At 25.9% G+C, this 26,773-nt stretch overlaps 1 protein-coding gene across 1 annotated transcript in view; it reads left to right on the forward strand.

Annotated features, from left to right (window-relative positions):
- LOC100206300 (copper chaperone for superoxide dismutase) overlaps positions 1-23,051 on the forward strand; it is a 48,261-nt gene extending 25,210 nt beyond the window's left edge. The window contains exons 5-9 of the mRNA XM_065795499.1: positions 2,519-2,628; positions 8,519-8,561; positions 15,085-15,162; positions 22,546-22,631; positions 22,717-23,051. Of these exons, the coding sequence (XP_065651571.1) occupies positions 2,519-2,628; positions 8,519-8,561; positions 15,085-15,162; positions 22,546-22,631; positions 22,717-22,831 (432 nt within the window). The 3' untranslated portion in view covers positions 22,832-23,051. The remainder of the gene's footprint in view (positions 1-2,518; positions 2,629-8,518; positions 8,562-15,084; positions 15,163-22,545; positions 22,632-22,716) is intronic.
- The last annotated feature ends 3,722 nt before the right edge of the window (positions 23,052-26,773 follow it).

The following is a 26,773-nucleotide window of genomic DNA, read 5'->3' on the forward strand; positions in this document are numbered from 1 at the left end:
GGTATGGTATTTGATACCACAGCTTCCAACTCAGGATGGAAAAATGGAGCTTCTGTCATTCTAGAAAAAAAGTTGAATTCTAAGCTGTTTTATTTGCCATGTCGCCACCATATCTTTGAGATTATTTTGTCGTCCATATGGAAACACCTGTTTGGCCCAACAACAGGCCCGACCAATATAAAATTTCTAAAATTAAAGAATTCTTGGGACACAATCCCTTTAAAGAATGACAATTTTAAATCGGTGGATGTAAATGAACGTTTGTTGAAATCCACAAAAGAAGATATGATTAATTTTTTTAAACTGTCCCTCTAAGAACATACATTTATAAGAGATGATTACAGGGAATGCATTTATGTCACATTGTTACTCCTTGGTGAGAAAAATGTGAAAAAGGGAGAACAATGGCTTAAGCCAGAAGCTTTCCATCATGCTAGATGGATGGCAAACATTCTATATGCAGCTAAAATGTCAGAAACTGCATCGCTTTTGCCTATTTACAAGCTTATTCTATGTAAAAGTTTGGTTGACATCTTCAAACGCCATAGATGCACCTATCAACAACCTAGAGTTTTGGAAAAACATGCAAATGTTTAAAAAAATTGACCCAGGAGTAGCAGAAGCAGCTTTGATAGCTCAAACAAGACACCTATGGTGTCTAAGTGAAGAAGTTGCACCCTTTGCCCTCTTTTCAGGATCTGTGTCTTCCCATGAAAAAAAAGAAAATTGCTTCAACAATTCTGAAAAAAATAAACGATGAAAATATGGCAACTGGAGTGCCAGTAATGTCACAGATGAATCAAAATGTGAAAGTGAGCTCTCTAATTGGAAAAAATTCCAGGCTTCTTTTTGATCTTTTGAAAGTAAATACTAAGTGGCTTTCACTATACCCCAATGAATGGTCAAAAAATTATGAATTTAACTACATATCTGGGACATTAAAGGACCTAAAAGTTGTCAACAATTTAGTGGAAAGGTCAGTTAAACTAGTTACTGACTTTAATCAAAGTCTAACATGGGATGAAAATCAAAAGCAGTGCTTTTTCCAAGTAGTGGAACAGCATAGAAGGAACATACCAAAGTTTGATAAAGCATCAATGTTGATGAAAAAGTAAAACTCTTTTTAATAAATATGTATGTAAATGCATGAATATAACTCTGTTGGACTTATTGGAAAATCAGTTACCAACATTTTCTTTTATAATGGAAATACATATTTTTACAATTTATACAGTTTTTATTTTATTATAATTTTTCTTTTGTAAATTTTATCTCGCTTTTCGAAGTCTAAATACGTTTTAGTGAACTTGAATCTAATATAGAAACATTTTAATTTAATATCTGTAATATTTTTTTCAAGGAAATTAAAGTTTTCTATAATTTTGTTTTGTTACTCGTTTCATAAATTAATAGTTACTTGAATCTCAAACATTTAATTTTTATTTTGCATAAAGGTCTAAATCAATTAATTATATCATTGTGTTCTAGTAGCAATTTTTATGTTTAGATTCATAGTTGTAATCAATTAAAAGTATTAATTAATGTTCTGAATTATTATCCCAAATTCATGAATAAGATTAAACTTTAATAATTCATGATAACTTTAAAAGGCTGGTGGCAATGTCAAATTTGCAGGTATTGACCTGAAATTTGAATAATGGTTATATCTTATCAAGTCAAATGGGAAAATTACCATGGAGCTTGTGTATTCAAAAAAAAAAAATTTATTTTGGAACACCCTAATATATATATATATATATATATATATATATATATATATATATATATATATATATATATATATATATATATATATATATATATATATATATATATATATATATATATATATATATATATATATATATATATATATATATATATATATATATATATATATATATATATATATATATATATATATATATATATATATATATATATATATATATATATATATATATATATGTAAATTATGTTAGTGTATTTTACAAATAGAGTGCTCAATGTTCTTAAAGAACAGAGCAATAATAAATTAGTAAAAAACACCTATCTAACTGTTATCTTCTACTTTAAGTTTCACCATTGCTGGATCATCAGGAAAAGTTCAGGAAGAACTCTTCCTGATGATCCAGCAATGGTGAAACTTCAAGTAGAAGATAACAGTTAGATAAATGTTTTTTACTAATTTTTATATATATATATATATATACATATATATATATATATATATATATATATATATATATATATATATATATATATATATATATATATATATATATATATATATATATATATACATATATATATATATATATATATATATACATATATATATATATATATATATATATATATATATATATATATATATATATATATATATATATATATATATATATACATACACACACACACACACACACACACATATATACAAATATATTCAAATATATTTTTTATATCTTTAACTCAAAAATTGAAATTTATTGATTCTGTTTCTTTTTTCTTACAGAAAGACTTAAATTCATGTATTATTGATGGATCAATTAGCAAGTTGAGTCCTTTTTGTAAACATGCTGTACACATTCATGAACTTGGGGATTTAAGTAATGGCTGTGAAAGGTAAAATATTTTTGTACACGCAAGGATACACATGCGTGTTCACACACAAAATTTAACAATTTAAGTAACCATTTAAATAATTGAGAAAACTAATTAAATTTAATAATTAAAAAAAACAACACAAAAGTTCATTTTTTTTGTTATTTTTATATTCTTTTTAAGGAGTTTTGTATATATATATACATATATATATACACCGTCAGATAGGGTTATATGGCCAGTTTAGCATATTTGTCAGTTTTTTGCTAAAATCTGTTAAAATTTAAAAGATGCTGTGTCCCACTCTACATACTTTTTATAGCCCATTGTTTACCTGACAGTTACAAAAAAATTAAAATAATACTCTCGTTTGTTGAATGTTTTTTGCATGTCATTTTTTTATGTCTTTTCAGATTTTAAAAATGCAAACTATTGCCAAGCAAAAACTTGAGGGGCAATTTGCCCAAATTTTAAACCAGTTTTCTATGAGCTACTTAGATAAGGGCGTTTTTAAGCTCAAATCAGTTACCTCAAGGTAAGTGGGGTAAATAGGCTATTTTAAAAAATGGGGTAATATGGCCACTTATTGGTTCGGTTGATAATTTTTTCAAATTTTTTTTTTTTAAATAAGTTGCAATATGCCATACACATACAAACCAAAGAAAGGTTACGCACACAGTAACTACCCCATAGAGCGAGTGGGCAAGACTATGAAGGCCATTGCTGTTGGTATTCTAGTTAAAAGGGTCTCTGAGAACAATAAAGTTTCCAGATCATCTCTTAGAAATTATTAATAAATTATGTGGTACGACCAAAAATATACAGACACCTTGTTGAACTGCTATTTCTGCTGAGTAAGAGTTTGTCATTACTCAAAATTGAGCAATGACAAAGCACTTCATCACCAGGATGAAGAGCTTTAGGATCTGGCTGCGTTAAAATGCTTAATCAAATGCATCCTTCATAAACAAAAGTGAACTTCTCTGGGCAATATTAGACTTACAGATTTTTCAAAAATACCACAACCTAATTTTACAGAGAAATGGTAAAGAACGTTTTAAAGAGCCGTGCAGCTGTAAGTGATTAACAGCTTGTTTATTTTCAATAATCTGCACAACCTGATCATTGACATTGTCCTTCTAATGTAATGAACTATGATAAGACTAATCTCAGCAAAATCTCTGGCTCCAAGAAAATGATTTTTAGAACAGCCACAAGACATCCAGACACCATTATAAAAATTGAAATGCCTTTACAATATGTTAGTAATTTTTGTATTTTATTGTATTTGTATTTATATTTTGAACTTTGTTTTAAAAATCTAGTTTTAAAATTTGAAACATACTTTCTTTAATTTCATAAACATGTATTGCAATGTTTTGTTGTTTAAATTAGGTTTTTTTGTTAAGTGGCCTAACTACACTATATTTTGATTTTTCAAAAATGATTTGTATTTATAAACGTTAATGTTTTAAAGCCACATAGCTGATTTTCACATATAATTACATCTTGTATGAGTGAATAAAGTTTCTTGAATAAAGTTCACAAATTTATAGCTCTTATTAATTTTTTTGTATTTTATTTGATAATCTATTTTTGTGATTTGCAACTTCCATTAATTTCCTAAAAATGTATTACAATGTTTTGTTATTTAAAGTAGGTTTTTTTGTTAAGTGGCCAAATGACTTCATTTTTGGATTTTTCAAAAATGATTTTCGTTAGTATGTTGTAGTTAAAGTTTTAAACAGGGCTGACTTTCACATACAATGATTTTCATATACAATGCATGTGCATATGTGCATCTTGTAGCTGATTTTCACAATGTGCATCTTGTAGGAGTAATTCTTGAATATAATCTATAAGTTTATAGCTTCTGTATTTAGCAAATGATTGAAAAAAACAGTCAAAATGTGGCCATATTACCCCATCTAATGGTTGTGTATATATATATATATATATATATATATATATATATATATATATATATATATATATATATATATATATATATATATATATATATATGTATGTATATATACATATATATATATGTATATATACATATATATATATACATATATATATATATGGGACTTCACTATAGGTTTTATAAAAAACATCTAAGATAAAATAATAACTAAAATAGTGGTAGATTTGTAAATAAAAACGTCTGTAAACATATTTTTAAAAAGATTAGATTTTGTTGCTGGCAATTTTTAAGTCTCTTGACAGTCCAAGGCATCCTCCTAAACATAAACCTTATAAAGTCTCCGAGGATTATGCTTTAATGTTATTATTGGCTCAACATTAGAGTTGTCAAGAGATGCTGCGACAGGTAAGTAGTGTGTTTTAAAACGCGCTATTCGATATTTATGACTGTTTCTTGTTGAACTTTAATGTTTTTGTATTTTATAATCAATCGTTTAATGTTTACGTAAAAATAATTTAGCTTTTTAACCATCTGTTTTTGGTTTTTCTAACTGCTATGATTGAAGTAGTTTTTTTAAACAGCATTTTTAGTGTTTTCATAAGATAATAATTCATTTATCCCCTGGTCAAATCTTGATTAATAAACTTGGCAAGTCTGTATACCTTTAACTTATTTTCATCAAAGAAATGTTTGGCAACAATGGGATTTTTCTTAATGCAATTTTTGAACATTGTGTAATTGAGTCTAAAAATATAAACTACTAATTAAAATCTAATATTAACAAAATTTAATATAATAGCTTTATACAACATACAGTCAACTCGGGTAATTTTAAATTTGTTTTGCACAATTTATATATAATTAGTTAATATAATATTTATATATAATTAGTAAATATAATTAAAGTCACAAAACTTGCAAACTCACAAAAAACTTTCTTTGACTTTTTTGTCAGTTAATATTTTTTATAATGTCTTTAGTTCTAAATTTTATACACACACACACACACACACACACACACACACACACACACACACACACACACACACACACACACACACACACACACACATATTTATACATAAATATATATATATATAAATATATATATATACATATATACATATATACATATATACATATATACATATATACATATATACATATATACATATATACATATATACATATATACATATATATATATATATATATATATATATATATATATATATATATATATATATATATATATATATATATATATATATATATATATATATACATATATGTAAGGTTTTCCCATCTGCCCCTTATATTCTAAAAAAGATCTGTTCATATTCTTAAAACTTTCTATTAGTTCTCACAAGCAATTCTGTTAAATTTTTTTAAATTTTCATTGGATTTTGGGGGAGCAAAATTCTTGAATATTTGACCGGTAGTATTATAAAAAATAAAAGTTTTAACCTTTTTAAACCACAGTGATTGAAAATATCACAGTGATTAAGCACAGTGATTGAAAAACACTTAAAACTTGGCCAAAATACAATTTAAATAATGTTATTAGCTAACTATTTTCTAAAGTTTCTTATGATTCTAATGGTATAAAAAGATAAGTACTGAAATAATAGATTTAAACATTAATTTATGTTTGAAATTGATCGAAAACAGCTTTTTTTTATCACTAAAATTTTATCATTATTAAAACTTAATTTTCTCCCTAAATGCAAAAACTTTAATTTTAATTTTCATTATGTACAAAGATAAATTTTATCTTAATTTATGAAAATATTTGAAAATTTATTTATACATCTTGTAAGAAATGCATTTAAAAAAAATGCAATTTTAACAAGTTTCAACTGATTCTCATAGAGCTAGGACTTTTTACCTTTGACTTCCTTTGTGAAGCTAATTCTTTGTTTTAAAGAGAGTTTGTATTATTCAATAAGAAACAAAAGAAGTTAGCTACCCCAATTCGCCCTATTTTGAAATAATGTGGTTTTAAAAAACCGATTTAATATAAAAATTAGTGACGTAAAATTTTAAACTTATATACATATATATATATATATATATAAATATATATATATATATATATGTATATATATATAAAGTTTACTAAAAATCAACTTTATTTAGTTATTGAGGACAGAATTTAGATTGATAAAAATTAATTACTTGAAAATTTACTATAAAATAACATTTTTTTTTACAAAAAAAAAGTATATCCCTCCCTCCTCCCCTGACTATATTTGACCCTCTTTTAAAGATTTATAATCTTCTTTCTTTGTCTGCCTTTTTTTACATCATAGCGATTTTCAGCAATTTTGAAAAAATATTTTCAAAAAAATTAATTTTGGCCTAGTTTTAAGTTATTCCTAATCACTGTGCAACGTGACAAACTATAAAACTTTGATATTTTCTAATGTTTTTATAATACTAGGAGAACCCTTTTTAAATTAAAAAAAGAACTTATGATTTAATAAAAAACTAACTTTATTTAAATTATCAAAAAGTATTTCTAAAAGAAGTTTATTGAAATGCATTTGTTGTCATCGTTGTCAATAAAATTAAAAAAACAAATTGTTTAAAAATTTTTTTTTGAAATAAAAGTTTTATTAAATATTATTTTATATTTTAATTTATTCAATAGTGTTTTAAAACTTTATTTAAAAGCATTTAGCTTATTGTAAACAAATTTTATTAGAAAGTTTACATAACATAACAAAATAAATAACTTTGTTATGTTTTTGACTATTAAATTATTAAAATATATGGATCCATTAAAAAGTTTATTAAAACAATCATTTTCATTGTTGTTTATAAAACTGATTGTACAAATTGTTTTAAAAACTTTTTGTACATTGTAAAAACATTTACATTCATTGTAAAAAATAGACTTTTTATGCAATATAATATCTTTCGATAATTTAAATAATTGTCTTTTATAGTAAACAATCTTTAAAAGATTGCATTCACTTCCGCATGAGCATATAGGTTTAAGCTAGTTTTGTTTTAGTGTTGCATATTATTCAAATTGGAACCTGATATAAATATAACTCTGATGTTTGTTTTTTGAATTTTTTTTCAAAGTTTTAAATTAATAATAGGCCTTCAAGGTAGTAGCAAACTAATGTTTATCTTATTCTTGAGATATGATATTTTTTGAGCTCTGATCTAAACAGTCTTTGGTTATTTTAATAAAATGAATTTTATTATAGCTGTTTTCAAAAAATCTATCAAGAAATAAGAGCCTTGCGTAAAAAATAATCTTTTGTTTAAAGTTGACAATGATATTTTGGAAACAAGAACTTGGGGGCCATTTTTCCTAAAATGCTAAGTGGCGTCACCGATATATTATTTAATTTTATTTAAGCCTTTTAATGTCTTCTTTTTTAAAGATTTGTTTTATGTCATTTTTTAATGATTTTTTCATTATACCTGACAACAATGATCACAATAGGTCATCAAAATATTTTATATATATAATTAGAGCATAATATAATTTAAAATGTTTTTATACTGCTTTTTTTATTGAATCAAACTTATATATATATACAGTGCCAGATTTACACTTGGGGGACCTTTTTATTTTAGTGTTACAGCTTTTAAATAGATTTGTAATAGAATTCCTTCATGCAGAATTAGTCTCCAAGGTGATTAGTCTTGCAATTGTTAGTTATTGCACAAATAGAATTTTACAAAATTTTTATATTTGTTGAGGGAGAATTGTTGTGTCGCAATTATTACAATCATAAAAGTAATATTTTTTAATAACTTGCTCAAAACTCTACCAAACATTTTTTGAACCCTATTCGGGGCCCCCAAAATTGTGGAGCCCTAGGCTGCCTAATTGGTCTATTGTTAAATCTGGCCCTGGCAGTGCATGAATCATTACTGATGAGATCAAACTAAAATAGAATATAGGAAATAGGTTTATTTGTGTAATTATAACTTGATATACTTTTACTTTTCTTTTAGCACTGGTGATGTGTACAATCCAATGCCAAGCACAAATGAAAAAGTATGAGTGATTTCTATTAAGTTAATTGTTGTTATGAATATGGAGCCAAAAAAAAATTACTAATTACTTGAAAACAATGTTTGAAAAACTTAACCATTTAGTTAAACTGTTTTGGTAAAGTCTAAAAGATTGGATCCAAATTATTTTTAACTATCTTCAAACCTTTTTTATTTTAGGATTATGTTTTATTATTATTTTTTATTTTTATAATAATTTTTTAGATTATGTATACCTTTATCATTTAAGTTTATGTTTGATGACGTGGTGTTTAATACACTTTTAAGGTAGTTTTAATTTTTTTTTCAGAAACAAGTAACAGCTTTTTCATTGGATAGTTTTCAAAAATATAAATATATATACAGTATACATTTTAAGTTTTTTTAAGGATAATTTTTATTGAGTGAATTTTTTAGTGATATTTTCCAAAAAAATTCTTCTAGACCTATATCTTGCTTAAGCTCTGCACTAAAACTTTGGCATATGGTTTAACTGAATTGAAAGGACAAACTTTTAGTTTGAAAAATACAGGGTACTTCCTATATTTATAAACACGTCTTCCTATATTTATGAATGTACTCGATGAGTCATCTACCCTTTGTCTTCTAGTATTAACTCTTGCTTCTGATCTTTCTTGGAAACCATATATCAATTCCATTGCAAAATTAGCATCTGCTAAAGTTGCATCTCTTTATCTTTCTCACCACTTTCTTACTCCGGATTCTATTCTTTATCTCTACAATCTCAAATCCATCTTTCTATGGAATACTGTAGCCATATTTAGAGCTGATCTTCGAATGATGCCCTTTCTCTTTTAGACAAGGTGCAAAAGTACATTGTAAACATAGTCGGACCTGCTTTTGCAGCCAACCTTCAACCATTGTCACATCATTGTATTATTGCTTCCCTTTCTCTTTTCTATATAATAAGCTACAATAAGCGCTGCTCTAAAGAGGTAGCGTCTTTTGTGCCATCAACTAAAATTCATTCTCGTGTTACTTGTCATTTAATTAAGTCTCATCATTTTTCTTTGACTGTTCCTAAGTGTCCTAAAATTTTTTATTTGTCTAGTTTTTTTACTCAAAATTCAGTGTTTCGAAATTCTCTCCCTTAATTTGGTTTTCCTGATTCATACAATTAGGAATCTTTCAAGTCGTCTGTTAATCTTGCTTTATAAACTTCATCTTTGCTCTTCCAATAACTTCCAACTCTAAAAGTGGTTGCTTGCAGCCTTGTTGGAGGTGAAGTTGTTAAAATAAAAAATAAAAAAATTCAACAAAAAAAAAAACTTGCTATCAGAACAAGAAAATTTTTAACATAAATCAAATAAAATAGGTACTTGGTTTACTAAACAGTTAAACCCATAAGTAAAAGATTTTTAAAACAAAAACCTTTGTGGACAAAATCAGTCTTCAATGAGGAACCAATTAAATTTATTTAAAGTTCTGTGTAATTAAAATAGGATAATTGTGAACCTCCAGGTGAATACAATTAATTAATGGTTTATTTGGTTAATTGATTCATTTTATTTGGTTAATTGGTTATTCGGTTAACTTATTCATGCAGAGAATTATTTTTTTAATTGATTCATACAAATGGCTTTGAGCTGATATATCCATGCAAATAAAATACTAAATTGTTTTGAATTAAAATTTATTTTTATTGTAACTAATTGTAAGGGATAGTTGAATTTAATTAATTAGTAAGCATTTGCATCTCAAAACATTACAAGACAAAATGAGACAAAACAAAATATATTGTTTTAATAAAAGAGATACAAAATAAAATAGTTTTTATATAATTTATATAAAATATGGTACAAATTAAAGCAATTTTATGTTTCGTAAAACAGGTACAAAACAAAATAAGGTTTAAATTATTTCGAAATGAAAAAGTAAAAAACAAGACAAACAAGAAATTTTTTATCACTAATAGTTCCACCTCTGGTGCTAAACACTCTCTCACTACAGCTTTACGCAGTTGGAATGCAGAGCACATTTCTTGCCAACTGTGCTAACAATGGCAAAGCAGAGGCATGTTTCCTCCACCATTTCAGCACATCAACTTTATGCTTTTCTTCAACACGAGGCATAGCAGGGAAAGATTTAAACTCCACTCAGTTTCCGATACATTTTGACTAATGGTGTAGTCATCATCATTCTGTTCAATCTCTACATTTTGTTAATTGTCGTATTCATCCACAGCAGCTGGCACTTCAAACTGTATTTCTTTTAGAATTTCTTTTTCAGTTATCAAAAAAGCTTCTGACAATAGATGGTCTTTGATGACTTTCCTGGTGAACTCTTCCAAGATACCGTATTGTCTGAGCATATATTCTGAAATCATAAACAATAACTATTAAGTTTAGTCTTTTAACGAATAACGAATTTTAACAGATGGTTTTTTACCAAAAAATTAAACTTATTACCTCTAAAATACAGATGAAGTTTTCCAAGGCATAGTGTTGGTTGTATCTTCCATGTTCATTGAATTGTGTGGCCTTGTGTAAATGCTCATTTGATTTTTTAGAAAAAGCATTATTTCTCTGTTTTCCATATCAATGTGGTTATAAATAAAATTATCAGTTTTATAAAGCATAGTTAGCATGTGATAAAGTGCTAGTTCTGTTTCCTTGGGTGTACATTCTGAAATAATCTTTATTTTTTAAGGACTGGCATCAGTGAAGCCATCAGTGAGAATTGGTTGTCACTTGGAATAATGTTCTTTAGTGGGTTGTTGTTTATTGTATCTTTTTTTCTAAGAGAAATCAACACATCTTTATGTTTTAGGATTGACTCCAACATAAAGCAGTTAGAATTCCACCTGGTTTTGACAGAAGCAATGATTTTAACAGAGCAACACACACTCTTTTTTAATAAGTTGACAAGCTAGATGACTTTCTTTGGGCATGGTGTTGAACACCAAATACTTTTGACCATTTCCTCTGGAGCCTTAAACAAAAATGAAGATAAATTAATTTAAGATAACTTATATAACTTATTATGGGTGTCCGGGATAACATTTTTTTATTATCCGACCGAATATCGAATACCTGGATATTAAAAAATTATTCGGCTAGATAATGTAATTCAAATCCTAAAATATATACTTTACCGTGATAAGCCTTCAAAATGGCGAGTTTTGTTTGGAAACTTTTCAAAATTAATAATAGCTGTGATTTCTGCAGGTAAGCAGAAGATGTAATAAATCAGTCAGGAGTCATTTTCCACAACTCCACTGCATAATCACGCAGTGGAGTTTTTTTCCCACATCATACAATATCATTGTAAATTGTATGATGTGGGAAAAAAAATGTTTATTGAATCTTCTTCAGCTGTACAAGTAAATGTATTGAATTCTGATCAAGTCTCTTTTTTAAAGGCTGCTCAAGGAGTTGATGTTTTCTTTAATCTCTTGATTATAGAAAAAAAAAAAAGGTTTTAAATAATTGGAAACAAGAAGAGAAGTTTCAAAAGCTAAAAAAATTAGCTAATTAAGTTACAACCACCACCTTCATCGACTGTATTTTCGGAAGATTGTTCTCATTATTTATGAGAAAAAGCAATTAGGCTACCTCAACATGGAGAAATGTTAACTTGATGAACTCCACATTATTATAAAGAAATATAAATAAGTGATAACTGATGTGTTTGTTGCGCACATATAATTTTAGTAGTATTTTAATAATGATAATAATAACAATATAGAAACCATTACATTTGATTATTTAAAAGTATAACATTTCTAGATTTCTTTCAATTTTCAAATGATATGAACATGAAATGGTACATAAAATTATGGATAAAGTTATTATCCGGCCAGATATCGGATACAGAGTAATACTCCTATTTGGTCCCTATATCTGGCTGAATAGCTAATCCAGGACACCCCTATAACTTATTGGGTTTTACAATAAGTTGTTTTTAGAATAACTTATTGGGTTTTACAATAAATTAATTATTCTTACAATAAATAACAGAATCTTACAAAAAACAAACTATTCTAGTGGAAAAATAAATTTTACTTTTAAAATTCTTTTTACACTAAAAAATTGATTTTTATACTCCGACAAAAAAAATGAATTACATTGCTAATGTGATAACCAAAATTGGCAAAGTTGAGGAGGTATTTCTTCAGTTCAAACTGATTATTGAAATAGTGAAGAGTAAGAATCATGTATGGTTCCTCTGACCTAGAGGTCCAGCCATTAGTGGTAATAACCACCTGTTGACAACTGCAAATTTCATTTTCAATTAGCTTTTGCACACTTATTGTTAAAATTATCATAATTGTTGCTTGTGTTTTCACTTTAGTCAATGTTCTTCCAATTGAGTAATGATAACTGTGTCTTAAATTGCTCAATATTTTTTTGGTTATAATTGCGAAAATTAATTTTTATGTTTGTTTCTGTCATATTTTTAGAGTTGAAGTTTATGGTAAAAAAGATGGGGAAATGGTCTGATAGCTCTGTTTTTAAGATAACTGTATTTAATTCACTGTTAAAAATATCTATTTTTAGAATGTTGTTAATAGAAAGCTGATTTTAATGTTGATTAAAAAAGTAAAAAATTAAAAAAATATAATATCCCTACAACTAATATTTAATAGCTGGAGTGTAACATTAAGAAAATCATTGTCTCAGCCATTACTTTATAACGCTGTTATAAAGCAATGGCAGCTTCTACCGTGAAAAAATTGAGGAATATTTCGCATTTACTTTAGGATTTAAATGCTCCACCATTTCATTGAAACATGGTTCATCTACTAGAGTGAAGGAACTGCACGACCTGGGAATGTATGATACAATTACAATGTCTGCCTCCAAATGTCTGACTGATTGGGATGTACATTTTCCAACAGTTCCCATATTATTACTTTTGGGTAGACCTTTTTGTGTTGCAAACTGTTATATATAAAAAATATGAAATAAAAATCTATAAAATCTATTAAAAAAATGAAATAAAAATCAGCGTTGAACATAAAACTTTTTTTTTTTTACAAGAAAAAACATTGTTTTATGAGAAACTTACTGTATGTGTCATCCAGTTTGAAGACAGCTTCTGTAATTTCTTTAATCTCTTATTTTCTTTGGTGCTCAAGTTTGATTTGGGCCTACCTCCCAGCATAATTTTTGGATGACACCTGATACAATTAGTGGATCCATCAGTTAACTTGATTTGGATTAGACACTTTTCACATTCACGCTTAACACCTGACACAGTAACCTTGCTGTAGTAATACCATAAAATCGTAGCTTTCATAGGCATGATTATATGATTGAGAAAAACTGTGATGTCGATCAAAAGAAGGGAATTATAAAAATAGTGACTAAAATCAAAAATTTTTTTTTTAGACAAGTCAAAATTAATTTTAATAATAATTTAAAGCCAAATAAAATCAATTCCAAAAATGTTTACATCCCACAAATGGAAAGTAAGTATTTTTGAAATAAAAAAATAATTTTGAAAGTTATAGGAGAAATCAAATTTTTAAATGATAAAATAATTGGTTTTGCAAAATATTGAAAGTTAACACAGTAATCTCGTATTTAGTAGGTTCTCTCCTTTATATAATAGAATTTGAAACATTTTAATCAAATAAAGAATGCAAACTCCTGATGTAGGTTTATACACATATAAATATATAATTTATGTCTAGATTAACTTAAATTTAACAAATTATTACAGTAAAACCTACCTACAGTTGATAATTTCTTTAACTTTGTTATCGTTTTTATTGAATTAACGTTTGCAAATTTTCTTGTATTGCTTTGTTAATGTACTTTTAAGTTAAACTTTCATTTACAAGACATTAAGTTAGTAATTATTAAAGGCGCATGTATTCTGCTTGAATGATTATGTTCATGTATTACTCGGGGGCAGGGGAATTATGAAATATCTGTTTAGGGCGGGGAAATTATGAAATATTTTGTAAAAACTGATACAAAACAAAACAAATTAATTTTGTTTTGTAAATAACGATATGAAACGAAACAAAATTTTCTTGTTTGGTTAAAATACGAAACAATGTGATATTTTTTTGTTTTGTAAAAACTGTACGAAACAAAAGTTATTTTTTAATCTGTGTCAAACCAAACTTCCAAGAGGATACGAGAAGTCGCAGATGCTTATTAATTAGGCTTTTTATAACCTTTATTCTTATGATTATAATGTTATTTTAAGCTATATATATATATAGTTTAAAATATCTTAAAATTTTTCAAGTAAGTAAATGTTATATCATACCAAAATGAACGCCGATTTATTTGAGCATGTATGATAAGGAAGACCATGACAAAATTTTTGGCAGCAAAAAGAAAAAACTAAAAGTTGTAAAAAAGGGTCATAATTATAAACTTTATTATTATTTATGTGTGTTTATTTAAATACATGTTTGTTATTTTAAAAAATTTAATATTATTTACTTTGATACTTGTTTGTTATTAGAAAAAGTTAAATTAATTTTGTAGCAACCAATCAAAAATCACAATGTAAATAAACATTTTAGTTTTCACTTTAAATGATAGATTGTTGGAGATCTTGGAAATATATCGGCAGATTCAAAGGGAAACTCAATATTTAAATTTATTGATCATTACATTAAGGTATTATATTTTTATAGCTTTTATGGTGAGTAATCAAATAACTTGAAGCTATTTCTCTCAACTTAAGCAGGAAAGTCTTTCTATCTGTAAATAATTTATTTGTATTATATATAGTGTTACTTTATTATGTGTGGGGAAAAAAGTAATTTAATTACTGTATTATATTAGGGTTGGTCAAAAATATTTTTTCTAACATGGTTTAAGAGATGCTCTTTAATGTGATTGAGGGAAATATAAATCTTTTGGATGAAATAATGCTTTTTATTTTGTGCCAAATTCAAGAGAAGCTTATTTAAATCAAAATTAAAGCAATAACAAGCGATTTCACACTACCTCAAGACAGTGTTAAATTGTAAAACCTAATTTCTTTGTTTTTCTATTAGTATTATGGAAAAACAAGAAAATCAGGTTTTAAATGAACTTAAAACAAAAAAAATGTACAATATAGTTTATGTCGAATGAAAATCTCTTGCATGGAGATTTTCATTCAACATAAAGTGCTTTTGAATTTTAATTACTTTAAATCTCTGCGTGGAAACCAATAATATCCTACTTCTATTTTAAAGTTAAATTTAGCGTGATTTTTTAAAATGATAAATTACATCATAGTAAGTTTACCTTTAGATTAAATCAAAACAATCAGTTAAGTTACTATTAAATATACTAAATATATATTAAATATAAATATATAAAGACAAAAGTTGCATACAAATGTTTCTATTGCTAAAAAATTTTTAAAATTTGTTTAACAAAGAATTTCAAATTCACAAATTTCAAAAGAGTATGAAAAATGCAATAACATTTTTTTATATTTTCATATTATATATAGCAATATCACATTTTTTATAAATATGCAAGTTGTTTTTAGGAATTTATTTTAAAAAGAAATTTATTTGAACAAGCGTCCTCTAAAATTCTCTTACTCAAATAATCTTAAGTTTGAAATTAAAAAAGTTTTGAAAAACCTAAATGAACTTATCAAATTTTTAATGCTTGCTTACAATAATTATAAATTTATTTGAATGAAAACTGCAGCCACTTAATACCCAGTAGCATAGCAAGGATAATTCCTGAAAATCAAACATAGATTTAGCTACAGTAACAAAATTTAGAAGATAGTACAAGTGAGAAAGTTTTATTATTAAGCATTATTTATTATTAAATGTTATTTTATTGTAAACATTTTTAATAGTTTAATATTTTTTGTAAAGGCGTAGTTAATTTTTGATTCTTGAAAATAGTTTAAAAAGTTGAAACATTCAATTGCAAACATTAAAGTGAAAGGAAAAAAAATATTAAAAATTTAAAAATAAAAATTATTTTAATACTGTTTAGGAATTTTTTTTAGACTTGGCATACTTAAAATACACGGCCTTAAATTCTGCATTTTTGCTAAAAAAATAGAAAGCCGCTATACACAAAGCTGTAAGTGCAATATGGTTTACAAATGTTGTTAAATTTTGATTTAATTATTTAGGTAATCAATCAACTCCCATATTTTCTTTTCTAACAAGCAAAGATGTAAAAAACAAGTGAAATCTTTACTATCTACAATTTTATTATCAAGAAGATATCCTAAAAAAAGAGTTTTTTAAGAAAACGTATATCAATCATTTTTAATGAATGATTCTTTACTTAACTTAGAATAACTCAATGAGAAAGACAACCCTCCAGGGTATATCTTTTCAAAATATGATGAATATGTTGTTTTTTATAACTTGAATTGAATGGTGATTGTTTGCCAGAAAATATAGAATGTATTAAAATTGTAAAAGACTTTCATGTGAAATTGTTTATAAAGAGTTTTCCTGTATATTTGCCCCAATGGTTCAGACATGGAAACAATTGTAAAAAAATGTATGCTTGAAAACTTTCCTTCATGCCTTATGGACAAGCAAAAAAACTTATGTTTTTTGGATGAGCTTAAACATTAATTTCGAAGAAGACAATTTTGTTCAGCTAATATTATCCAATATACTTTGCTACTACATTATACATCACTTCAATCACAATAAAATTCTTCCGGAAAATATTCTCTTACCTTCTGTTTCCCTTTTAAACAAGATAAAAGAAAAGAAAATTGATTCAATGGAAGTTGCGAAAAAACTTATCAAAGGATTATTCTTTTATTTGATAAGAATGAGCTTTATATGATCAAGATATTCAAGAGTGTTTATAAATTTTAAATTCCAAAAAGTTTATTTGTTGTTCGATTTTTCTTTTTTATATTTCACGAATTCAGTACTGTTCACTCTAAAAAACATTGTGGTAAAACAACACAACTTGTGTGTTTCCCTACACAAAACTTTTGTCATATATGAACAACACAAGATGATGTTAATTCAACATAATGCCTTATGTTAAACAAACAAAGCAAGGGGTAGGAATGTGTAGGAATTTAAGCCTAATCTGGCAATTAATCGTAAAGTTAATTTTTTTTTATTGATAGTTTTTTAAGAAATAAATTACAATAAGTATGTTTAACTTCATTTTAACATCAGAACCAAGTTTACTTGATATATTAGTATATACTTTATCCATATATTTAAATAAAATATTATGTTTGTAGTTTGAATATGAAATATCGAAATATATTTTTAAAATTCACTGAAAATATCGTGTCTTTTTATTTATATAGTTTGACATAAAATATTTACATTGGTGTTATCATTCATAAATTTTTTCGAAGAAGAAGAAGAGGCTAAGTTACTAAAATGTCCTAAACGACTGTCTAAAATTTGTCAGCATCATTTTAAGGCTTTAGCATTTCTTGACGAAAATGTTTCGAGCTGAATATACTACATATGAGAAATCTCTTCGAATAATTTACGTGCTTTAGTGGTGGCAACAGAACCAGGCAGTTTATAAACTAATTCTTGAAAGAAAATATATGAAACTTGTAGTTGCTTTGGATATTCAAGATTAAATACAAAAAAAGGCTTGAAGAATCTGTCCAACGCAACAGAAACTTTCGGAGGTTTTTGATCATTCAAATCCAAAATAGCAGCCTTTCAAAATAAAAGGCTGCTATTTTGGATTTGAACGATCAAAAAACATTTCAAGAGTCTCGCCATCCTAAAATAAAAGTTTGAAAAAATTTCGAAATTTGAAGTAAATCAAATTGAACAAAAATTTAACACAAATAAAATAACAAGAGAAAGAAGATAATAGATTTGTTAGTATAATTGAATTTTATACTTCCTAAAAACTATTATTATACTATTGGTATATTATTTATTAAAGAAACTAATGAGATTTGGAAATGAATTATGCCTTTAGTTCTTCAATTAGGAAAACCATTGCTGCACTTGCTGAAACACAATATTTTTTCATAGTTGGGAAGAGATAAACAACAGCCTTTAAAAATTTCAGTACCAATGCATCTAAACAAAATTAAAATTATATTATACTTTACATTGATAAATACATGATTTAATAAATATAACTTTTTTGTTTGAGATTTTCTAAAGACTATTTACCCGTATTGCTATTCCCTTCAGTATCTTTTTCGCCAATAATGTTTATGCATTTGCCAGTCAGCCTGCAGTATGCAATTATTTGTTTCGAAATTGTTGTTTCTAATAAAACTGGAATTTTTTCTGCATAATTTTGATTAATTGATTTAAATTCATCATCTAACTGAATAGAACAAACCAATGTTAAAAAAATTTTTTTACATAATGTAAAAATTGAAACTACAAAAACCCCTCCAGAAAATTTGTCTAGTAACATATGAAGTTTTTTTTTTATCATCAATGGAGTGTCTAAAAATTGTGGAAATTCCTCAAGTATCACATTAGTTGTCGGCAAATCATTTTGAATCAGAAAAATTATTTGAAAAAATTTATCTTTTACATGAATCACGTTTATGCAGACATTTGTCTGCATAAAAGTGATTTGTTCATCAGTTCTACGATCACATTTTTATTTCGAACTGTATAAATAAGATGCATTAATTTTGTCTTTATTAATTCATACTCTTCGATGTTCATTTCAATTGGGTTATCTCCAACAGCAATAAGCCCATTACCTAACAATAACAATATATTGCAAAACAAAGAATATTTTAAAGAACATATAAAATATATAAATAAATACAATTGTGTTTGATAAATTTACTGTTAATAAATGCTTTATCAAATGTTTAAAAAATATTTTTTAAAAAAGGTATAGAAAAATACTCAAAGTATAATTATACAATTATTCAATTAAAAATGTTTAACTAGACAATAAAAAATTGACATTCTTTTTACTGCGACAACTGTATTTTTTTATATCTGCTGGATAACTACGATAAATTTCTCTAAAATAATTAGTCAGAAAACCCTTTGATGTTCCTGGACAATAGTATAATTCCTATTTTTTTTAAATTTATATCTGTAATTAGAGAGCAATAAAGAAACTTATCAAAATCAATCATAATATTATTAGGTTTTGTGCTCTAACAAACTAATAAAAAATAAACAAATCTTAAAATTATCATTACAAGAATTGCATTAGTAATACTGTAAGAAGATAATTTTTTGAGACATTAACATTAGAATTAAATGCTGGTTTCACATAATAATAGTATACTGCTACTTAATTTTGAAAAAAATAAAACAAACAACTTATATATCCATTTCCACTTCAGCATGCCCTGAACTTAAAAGTTAAAACAATACTTTTTGCTATGGATAATTGATGCTCTGGTGGAGGGTAGCTGAAAAGAATATTACAGTTTAAATTATATATATATATATATATATATATATATATATATATATATATATATATATATATATATATATATATATATATATATATATATATATATATATATACATACATAAATTAGTAAAAAACACTTATTTAACTTTTATCTTCTACTTTAAGTTTCACCATTGCTGGATCATCAGGAAGAGTTCCATTGCAGGATCATCAGGAACTCTTCATGATGATCCAGCAATGGTGAAACTTAAAGTAGAAGATAAAAGTTAAATAAGTGTTTTTTACTAATTTATTATTGCTCTGTTCTTTAAGAACATTGTGCACTCTATTTGTAAAATACACTAACATAATTTACATATATATATATATATATATATATATATATATATATATATATATATATATATATATATATATATATATATATATATATATATATATATATATATATATATATATAGTTATTAAATTAATGTTGTTAGCTATACAATTATGAGATTATGCTAATTATAATAATTTATGTTAATTAGATAATATAATCAACATAACTAATGGTAAAAAAATAATTTAACAACATAATTGCATAATCATGTATTGTATTAATATATACATATGAATATTATTATAACACTTACTTTCCAAAGCAATCAATTAAGTAAGAGCAAACTACTTTAACAAGGAGACGATGCAAGCGATCATTCATTGCAGTCTTTTGTGCCTCAATAATAATATTATTTTTTAAAGGGTGATTTTTTAATTGCATCCAGTATTGACACAACCTAATAGAAGAAATCAATAGACAAGTTTCTTAGTTCATCAACTAGTCAAAAAGTATAAAGCTGTATATTACAACTAGAATATCCAGAATCTTTTAGTAACCATATTAAATTTTTATTCAAAAACTCACATGAAATATTTATACAACTTGAAAATTAAAAAAGTGTAAAAAATGTATATAAGTTAAATATACATAATAATATATATTAATAGTAATATATTGAACATGATTAGATTTTGTATATATTAAAGCTGCTTCTAATTTCCGTCTCTTAAGAGGAGGTAGCACATTAGGCAGATCTGTTTCAACGTTCAAAAACTGCAAATCTTCCATTGAACTAGCACCTAACTTTATCAGAAGAGGTAAGAGACGATTAATATCTTCCACTGGAAAAACTTTACTTAAGAAGTTATTAATTTCCTCCATTATAATGAAAAATCTTTATTAAAAGAAAGAAAACAAACAACTTAATCCCTGTTTGAACAAATATTGCTTATTTAGAATGACATTATCAACTTAACTAAAAAATAAATAATTAAAAAAAAAATTTGAAAAAGTTTTGTAAACATTTTATTATTATAGTTTTGTTTAATCAATAACAAAATCAAATCAATAAAAAAAATAAAAAATTATGCTAATATATCCAGGTTAATATATTCATATTTTGTTATAACAAAACTTTATTCAGAATACTTTTTGAAGCCAGTTGACAATGACAGTACATGAGAATCAAATAAATTGTCTATTTTAACAGCTGTATATTTAGATGTTTTACATATATTATACCCACCAACATGAGCATCATAATGTATGGTTGAAAAATTTTCAACTATAAGCGTGCATTCATTTTCATGGACAAGTAGATATAGAATCTTTCCAAAACGCGGGAGACAAAGTTTGGTCAGCTCTAAAACTACAATAAAGTCTGGCATGTACTTTACACCATCTTTAATTACATAATTTGCACAAAAACACTCTTCATATAGTGAAATTTCACTAAAAACAGACATTGGCAACGGTAAGCAAGCAGGCATAATTTCGAGACCAGGACCTACTTCTGCATTGAGTATACTAGCAAAATTTGACGAATCAAGATGTAATTGTATTTGCTGACGCCATGCAATACTTTTGTAAACATTTTTAAAGTTGTGCGAAATGTGATACTGCTCCTTTGCAGGACCATGTTTACTTTCAAATCGCATGCACCAATAACTTGGTGAATGTCCCAGTTGTAAAATTTTGGTAGGATAGTGAACAAGAAAATGTTGTTTTAGAATAACAGTGTGTCCAGAAAATATTTCTGTAAACAACTTATGATGAACGCTAATCACCTCTGTTAAATAAGTCATTAAATGAATAGTCAATTTTGGAGCAAAGATTATTCTACATATTTCCAATAGTAAATTAATTAAATGAAAATACTGGACATCAGTTTCTACAACATAGCCAAGCAACAAACAAAAAAATCGTCCTAAACACCAACTTTGAGTTGCATTCATACCTAACTTTTTGTCTTTATAAACAAGTTTTTCACGTGTTATTGGCAATGGCCTGCTTTTTTTATCAATGCCAAAGTTAAAAGTTAGAAGAGGGCCATTAAATTCCTTAATGGTCAACAGGCAATCAATTAGTAATAAGTGATAAAGAACTATATTTAATTCATATTGTAAACAACCCTCAAGTATGTCACGCATTGAATCTAGGCAAATGTTATCAGGAACAGAAAAATACTTAAGCTCTGACAAGGGATTTTGTTTATATACACCAGACAATTTAAAACATTCAGTATCACCAAAAAGTACTTGACAATTAACAATGTGACGTTCTTTAGTTCTTAAGTCTAGATCTTCTTTATAAAAAGTGTATTGCATTTGTTCTTTTGTTGCATTTTTTAGGTTTGGGATGTTATTGGTAGATCTGTTTGCTTACACGAAAAAGATGTTGATTTAAAAACGTCTAAACATTCAGATGCTGGTGAAAGGTTTATTATTATTATATTTTTTTTATTTTAGTATTTAGTGCCAGCTTTAATTTATATGATTTTTTTTATTTTAAAATTGCAATAGTATTGCTTGTGGAATAATAGCTCGATCTGCTGGTATGCTCGAAAATTTGAAAAAAGTTTGCACTTGTTCTGGCAAAACATTATGGGAAGAAAGAGAAGAAACTCGAGTCCATTAAGTTAAGATTTAAGGGTTTAAATTAGATTTATAAAAGCAACTCTGATGACCAGATTTTGATGGATCTGAATATCATCTTTAAATATAATGATCGTTTCTCGGTTTGTTTGAGTGCTGTTTATGTAGCTATTATTAGTGTTGTAAGTAATAATGCTGTATAACTATAATTGTATAATGCTATATAATTATAATTGTATATAATTATAATTATATATAATCATATAACTGCAATTCTTCTAAAGTCAAAATAATTGACTTTTACTAAGAGCAATTTGTCGTTGTATTTTTATTTTCTTGAATTTTGTTTCATTTATAACCACGAATCGATCTCATATAAATATGTAACCATGAATTGATCTCGTATAAATAATTTGTTAGGTTAGTACAAATAGTAATTTTTTAAATTTATTTTTAATAATTTTATTTTTCATAATTTTTTGTTTTAAAGCATAATCTAACTATTGTTTTGCTTTAAAATGCCAAAAGTAACGATTTAAAATCCCAAGTTACAGCTCCTGATACATAGTTTAACCATGATTTTACCTCTTTTTTATCCGTGCGACACAAATATTGCATATATTTAATTACCATTAGACTGTTTTAAATCCATTTTTTTTTTTTAAATCGCCTTTAAAAATTGCCTCAGATATATAAGGAATGGAAATGAAAATGCCATCATTTAGAAATATAAACATTAGCTTTTTACTAATGAAAATAAACACTTTATAAACACATTTTTTCAAATCTTTTTGTTGGAGTCAAATGAATTACTATTATGGATTTGTGTATTATATTTAATGCATTATTATTTATACAAACATGTTGCTCATTTTTAATGTGTTAACGGATTAAGTTGTCCGGAACCACTTTCCAAACATGTGTCCGATGCTATCCGATTATACCTCATTCAAAAATACTAGTTTTTAAACCAGTGAATTGAAGTATTAAACGAATTTTTTTTTAATAAATATATAATAAATATAAAAATGTATCTTTAATCAATAAAAAGTTATTAATTTACATAAAAGTTAGGTATATTAATCAAATGCTAATCAAATATAATGATAGACCGCTTTTCAGGTGGTGGGAAACAATATCTCACATTCCCAGCTAATCGCTTCGGCATATTATGATAGATAAATATTTATAAATATGGCACATCCAAAATATGTGTCATATTTTCACTCAAATAATGTTTTTGCATTATTTAAAATCACGAAGCTTTTTTGTTTAAGCGGTACATCAAGTGTCCGGGGCCACCCGACTCGCCTCTAATATACAATATTTTCTATAAAATTTTAAAATCTGTCCATAAATTAAGTTTAAGAAAAATAATTTGAAACTTTTCATACATCAGTGCGCTTAAATTTGGGCAGAGAAGGGGGCAAGCGTTATAGGGCTTTTTTCTTGTTTCTAGGCCTCCGCCATCCCAATTTTTTGCAAGGTTTCCTCATTTGGTATAGGTATGAACATACTTAAGTTTAGAGTTTACTCACTGTGTGAAAGTGTTCTATCTAAAACATCAAAAAGTTCTGCAGACGCCCATCTGTCTAAGGCATATCTGTATAATTTAGGTCACAAGTTGACGCTGTAAGAAGACTGCAATAATGAAGGTTATTTTCAACTGGTCCATACATAATAGTAATCACTCTACTAGGTAAAGCAGCATTTTGAAATTTAGGTATGTTTTTGTAACCATTGTAGACTATTTTAGACATAGGTTAAAACGACGTCTACAAATAGGGCGGACTGTCCTGTCAATAAACCCAAAATAGTTTTTTTAATGTTGTTTTCTTTGAGGAAATTGGTATGGAATATTCTTCTTACTTAATGGAAGATATTTGCGGTGTGTTAAAAGCATTTAGCAAAGAGCCGAGACGACATTTTTAAACATTGTAATTTTTCTAAACATTGACTTTTTTTTAATCTTTTAATGGAAGACTTTTTTTTCATTATAAGGTTAGAAGTAATGCTGTAATCAGGAATTGGTCGACCAAACTTCGGAACAAAATCTAAATATGTGCAAGAGTAAGATAAACGTTTAATAAAATGTAGAGAACTTTGATTCCACTCACAGATAAACGGTTTCATGCCTTTATATTATCTTTCAATCTATAAATATCTACTTTTTTAAATTAAAATTCTGACCATGCTTCAGCATTATCTAGTTCTAATTTAAAATGTTTGTAATTCCAAGGGTTTTTTTTGTAATTAAGGGTAATAACTTTTAGATCTATTTATAACGTAAAATAGCTCAACGTCATCAAAAATATTTTCCTTGTACGCCATGAAAAGAGCATCTCTCGTCCCAATCCTGTCATCTTTAAATTAAGGTTACCACCGTATCCTGGCATTATTTTGGTGAAAAAAGAAAAAAAAATTAACAATTAAAAAAATGTTGTTTAGACAATTGATACTTGACAATTGATACTTGTAGAATTCTGTAGTAAAAACAATTTAAAAAAATATAACTGCAAAAGATTATTGTGCTGGTGATTTTTGATGATTTAAATGATTAGTGTACATCATTTTTGATTTTAAAATTGATTTTTCTCAGTTTCTTTTTCTTTCTTTTTTTTTAAGTAGCTGTAGGAAAACAATGATATCTCAATAAAAAATCATTATTTTAGCTTCAAATTTTCAGGATATGTTCATCATTCAAGTTTTTAGTGCCTGAAAAAAAAATTGATCTGAAAAAGATTTTTAATTAAAAAAAAAAAAATTGTCAGCAATTTTTTTCTTTATTATTAAAAATCTTTTTGATTTTTATCTAGTATGCTACTAATTCGACTAAGACACTTATTATGAGTAGAAAATAAAAATAATGCCAGGATACCGTAAAGTTATGTAACTGTAATGTAAATTTCTATACAGTCAAAACTTTGTTTTTGATTACTTTCAACAAAAAAAACAAATCATAAATGAAAACACACATTTTAAAAGTTTCTTATGCTTGACGTTTTTTAAATTTGCAGTGATAGCAAACTTGCTTGCGTATGTACTAACACCGCCAAGAGATAAAGCGTTTATATTTAAACTCACTATTGTTGAATAACTTTTGCAATCTACTATCAGTCATTTTGTTTAATAAATTTTGCAAAAGCCTCTCAGACATATCGAGTTCAGTGACAATGCAAACTCAGTAAGAAGAACGTAAGTAAAACAAAAACATATATTATTTTTTATCATAAATCACTTTTGTGATCATCATTAATTAATCTAAAAGAAGTTTGTTAGCTAAAACTTGGTTAATTTTAAAACTGAGTTAATTTTCTTTTGCATTGTAGTGTAAAATCCGACTTAGTTGTTTAAACTATTTGATCAAGTACATTTAAAAAAGAAACAAAAAGTTTAGGTTTTTATTTTTTTTTTAAAAGAATCAAAAACTATTTGAATTATTTTTACAAATTAGATTTCAAATAAAATTGCAATAATAAAAAAAAGAAGTTTTATAAAAAGAAACAGTTAAAATAAAAAGAGGTTTAAATAAATAAATTTTTTTAAATAAAATTTACTGAATCAAAATATGTTTAAAGTAGCTGGAGACGAGATATTAGGTTGTAAGAGACTTGGGGGCAAAAAACATATGGTGTACTGTGGGATAATAAATAAACATCTCATTACTTTTTAATTTTAATTTGGGATAATAAATTAAATGGTTTCATCTAAAAATCAAAGGTTTAGAAATCGAAACTTTGAAAACAATAGGGGAAACACAAACACGTTATTTATAATGGAAAATTAGCAGAGCGAAGATGATGAAAAATTCATGGATAAAGAAATACCAACGAAACTAAAGAATTGCTAAAGAAACTAAAGATTAAAAATAAAATAAAAAAGTAATACTTTTTTTTTTAAAAAAAAAAAGAATTTTTATAGAATATAACAAAATATTTTTAGTTTTAAGTTTTAAGTTTTAATTTCCTAAAGATATTTTAATATA

The sequence above is a fragment of the Hydra vulgaris genome, chromosome 04 (assembly GCF_038396675.1).
Source record: "Hydra vulgaris chromosome 04, alternate assembly HydraT2T_AEP".
Classification (NCBI taxonomy): Eukaryota; Metazoa; Cnidaria; class Hydrozoa; order Anthoathecata; family Hydridae; genus Hydra; species Hydra vulgaris.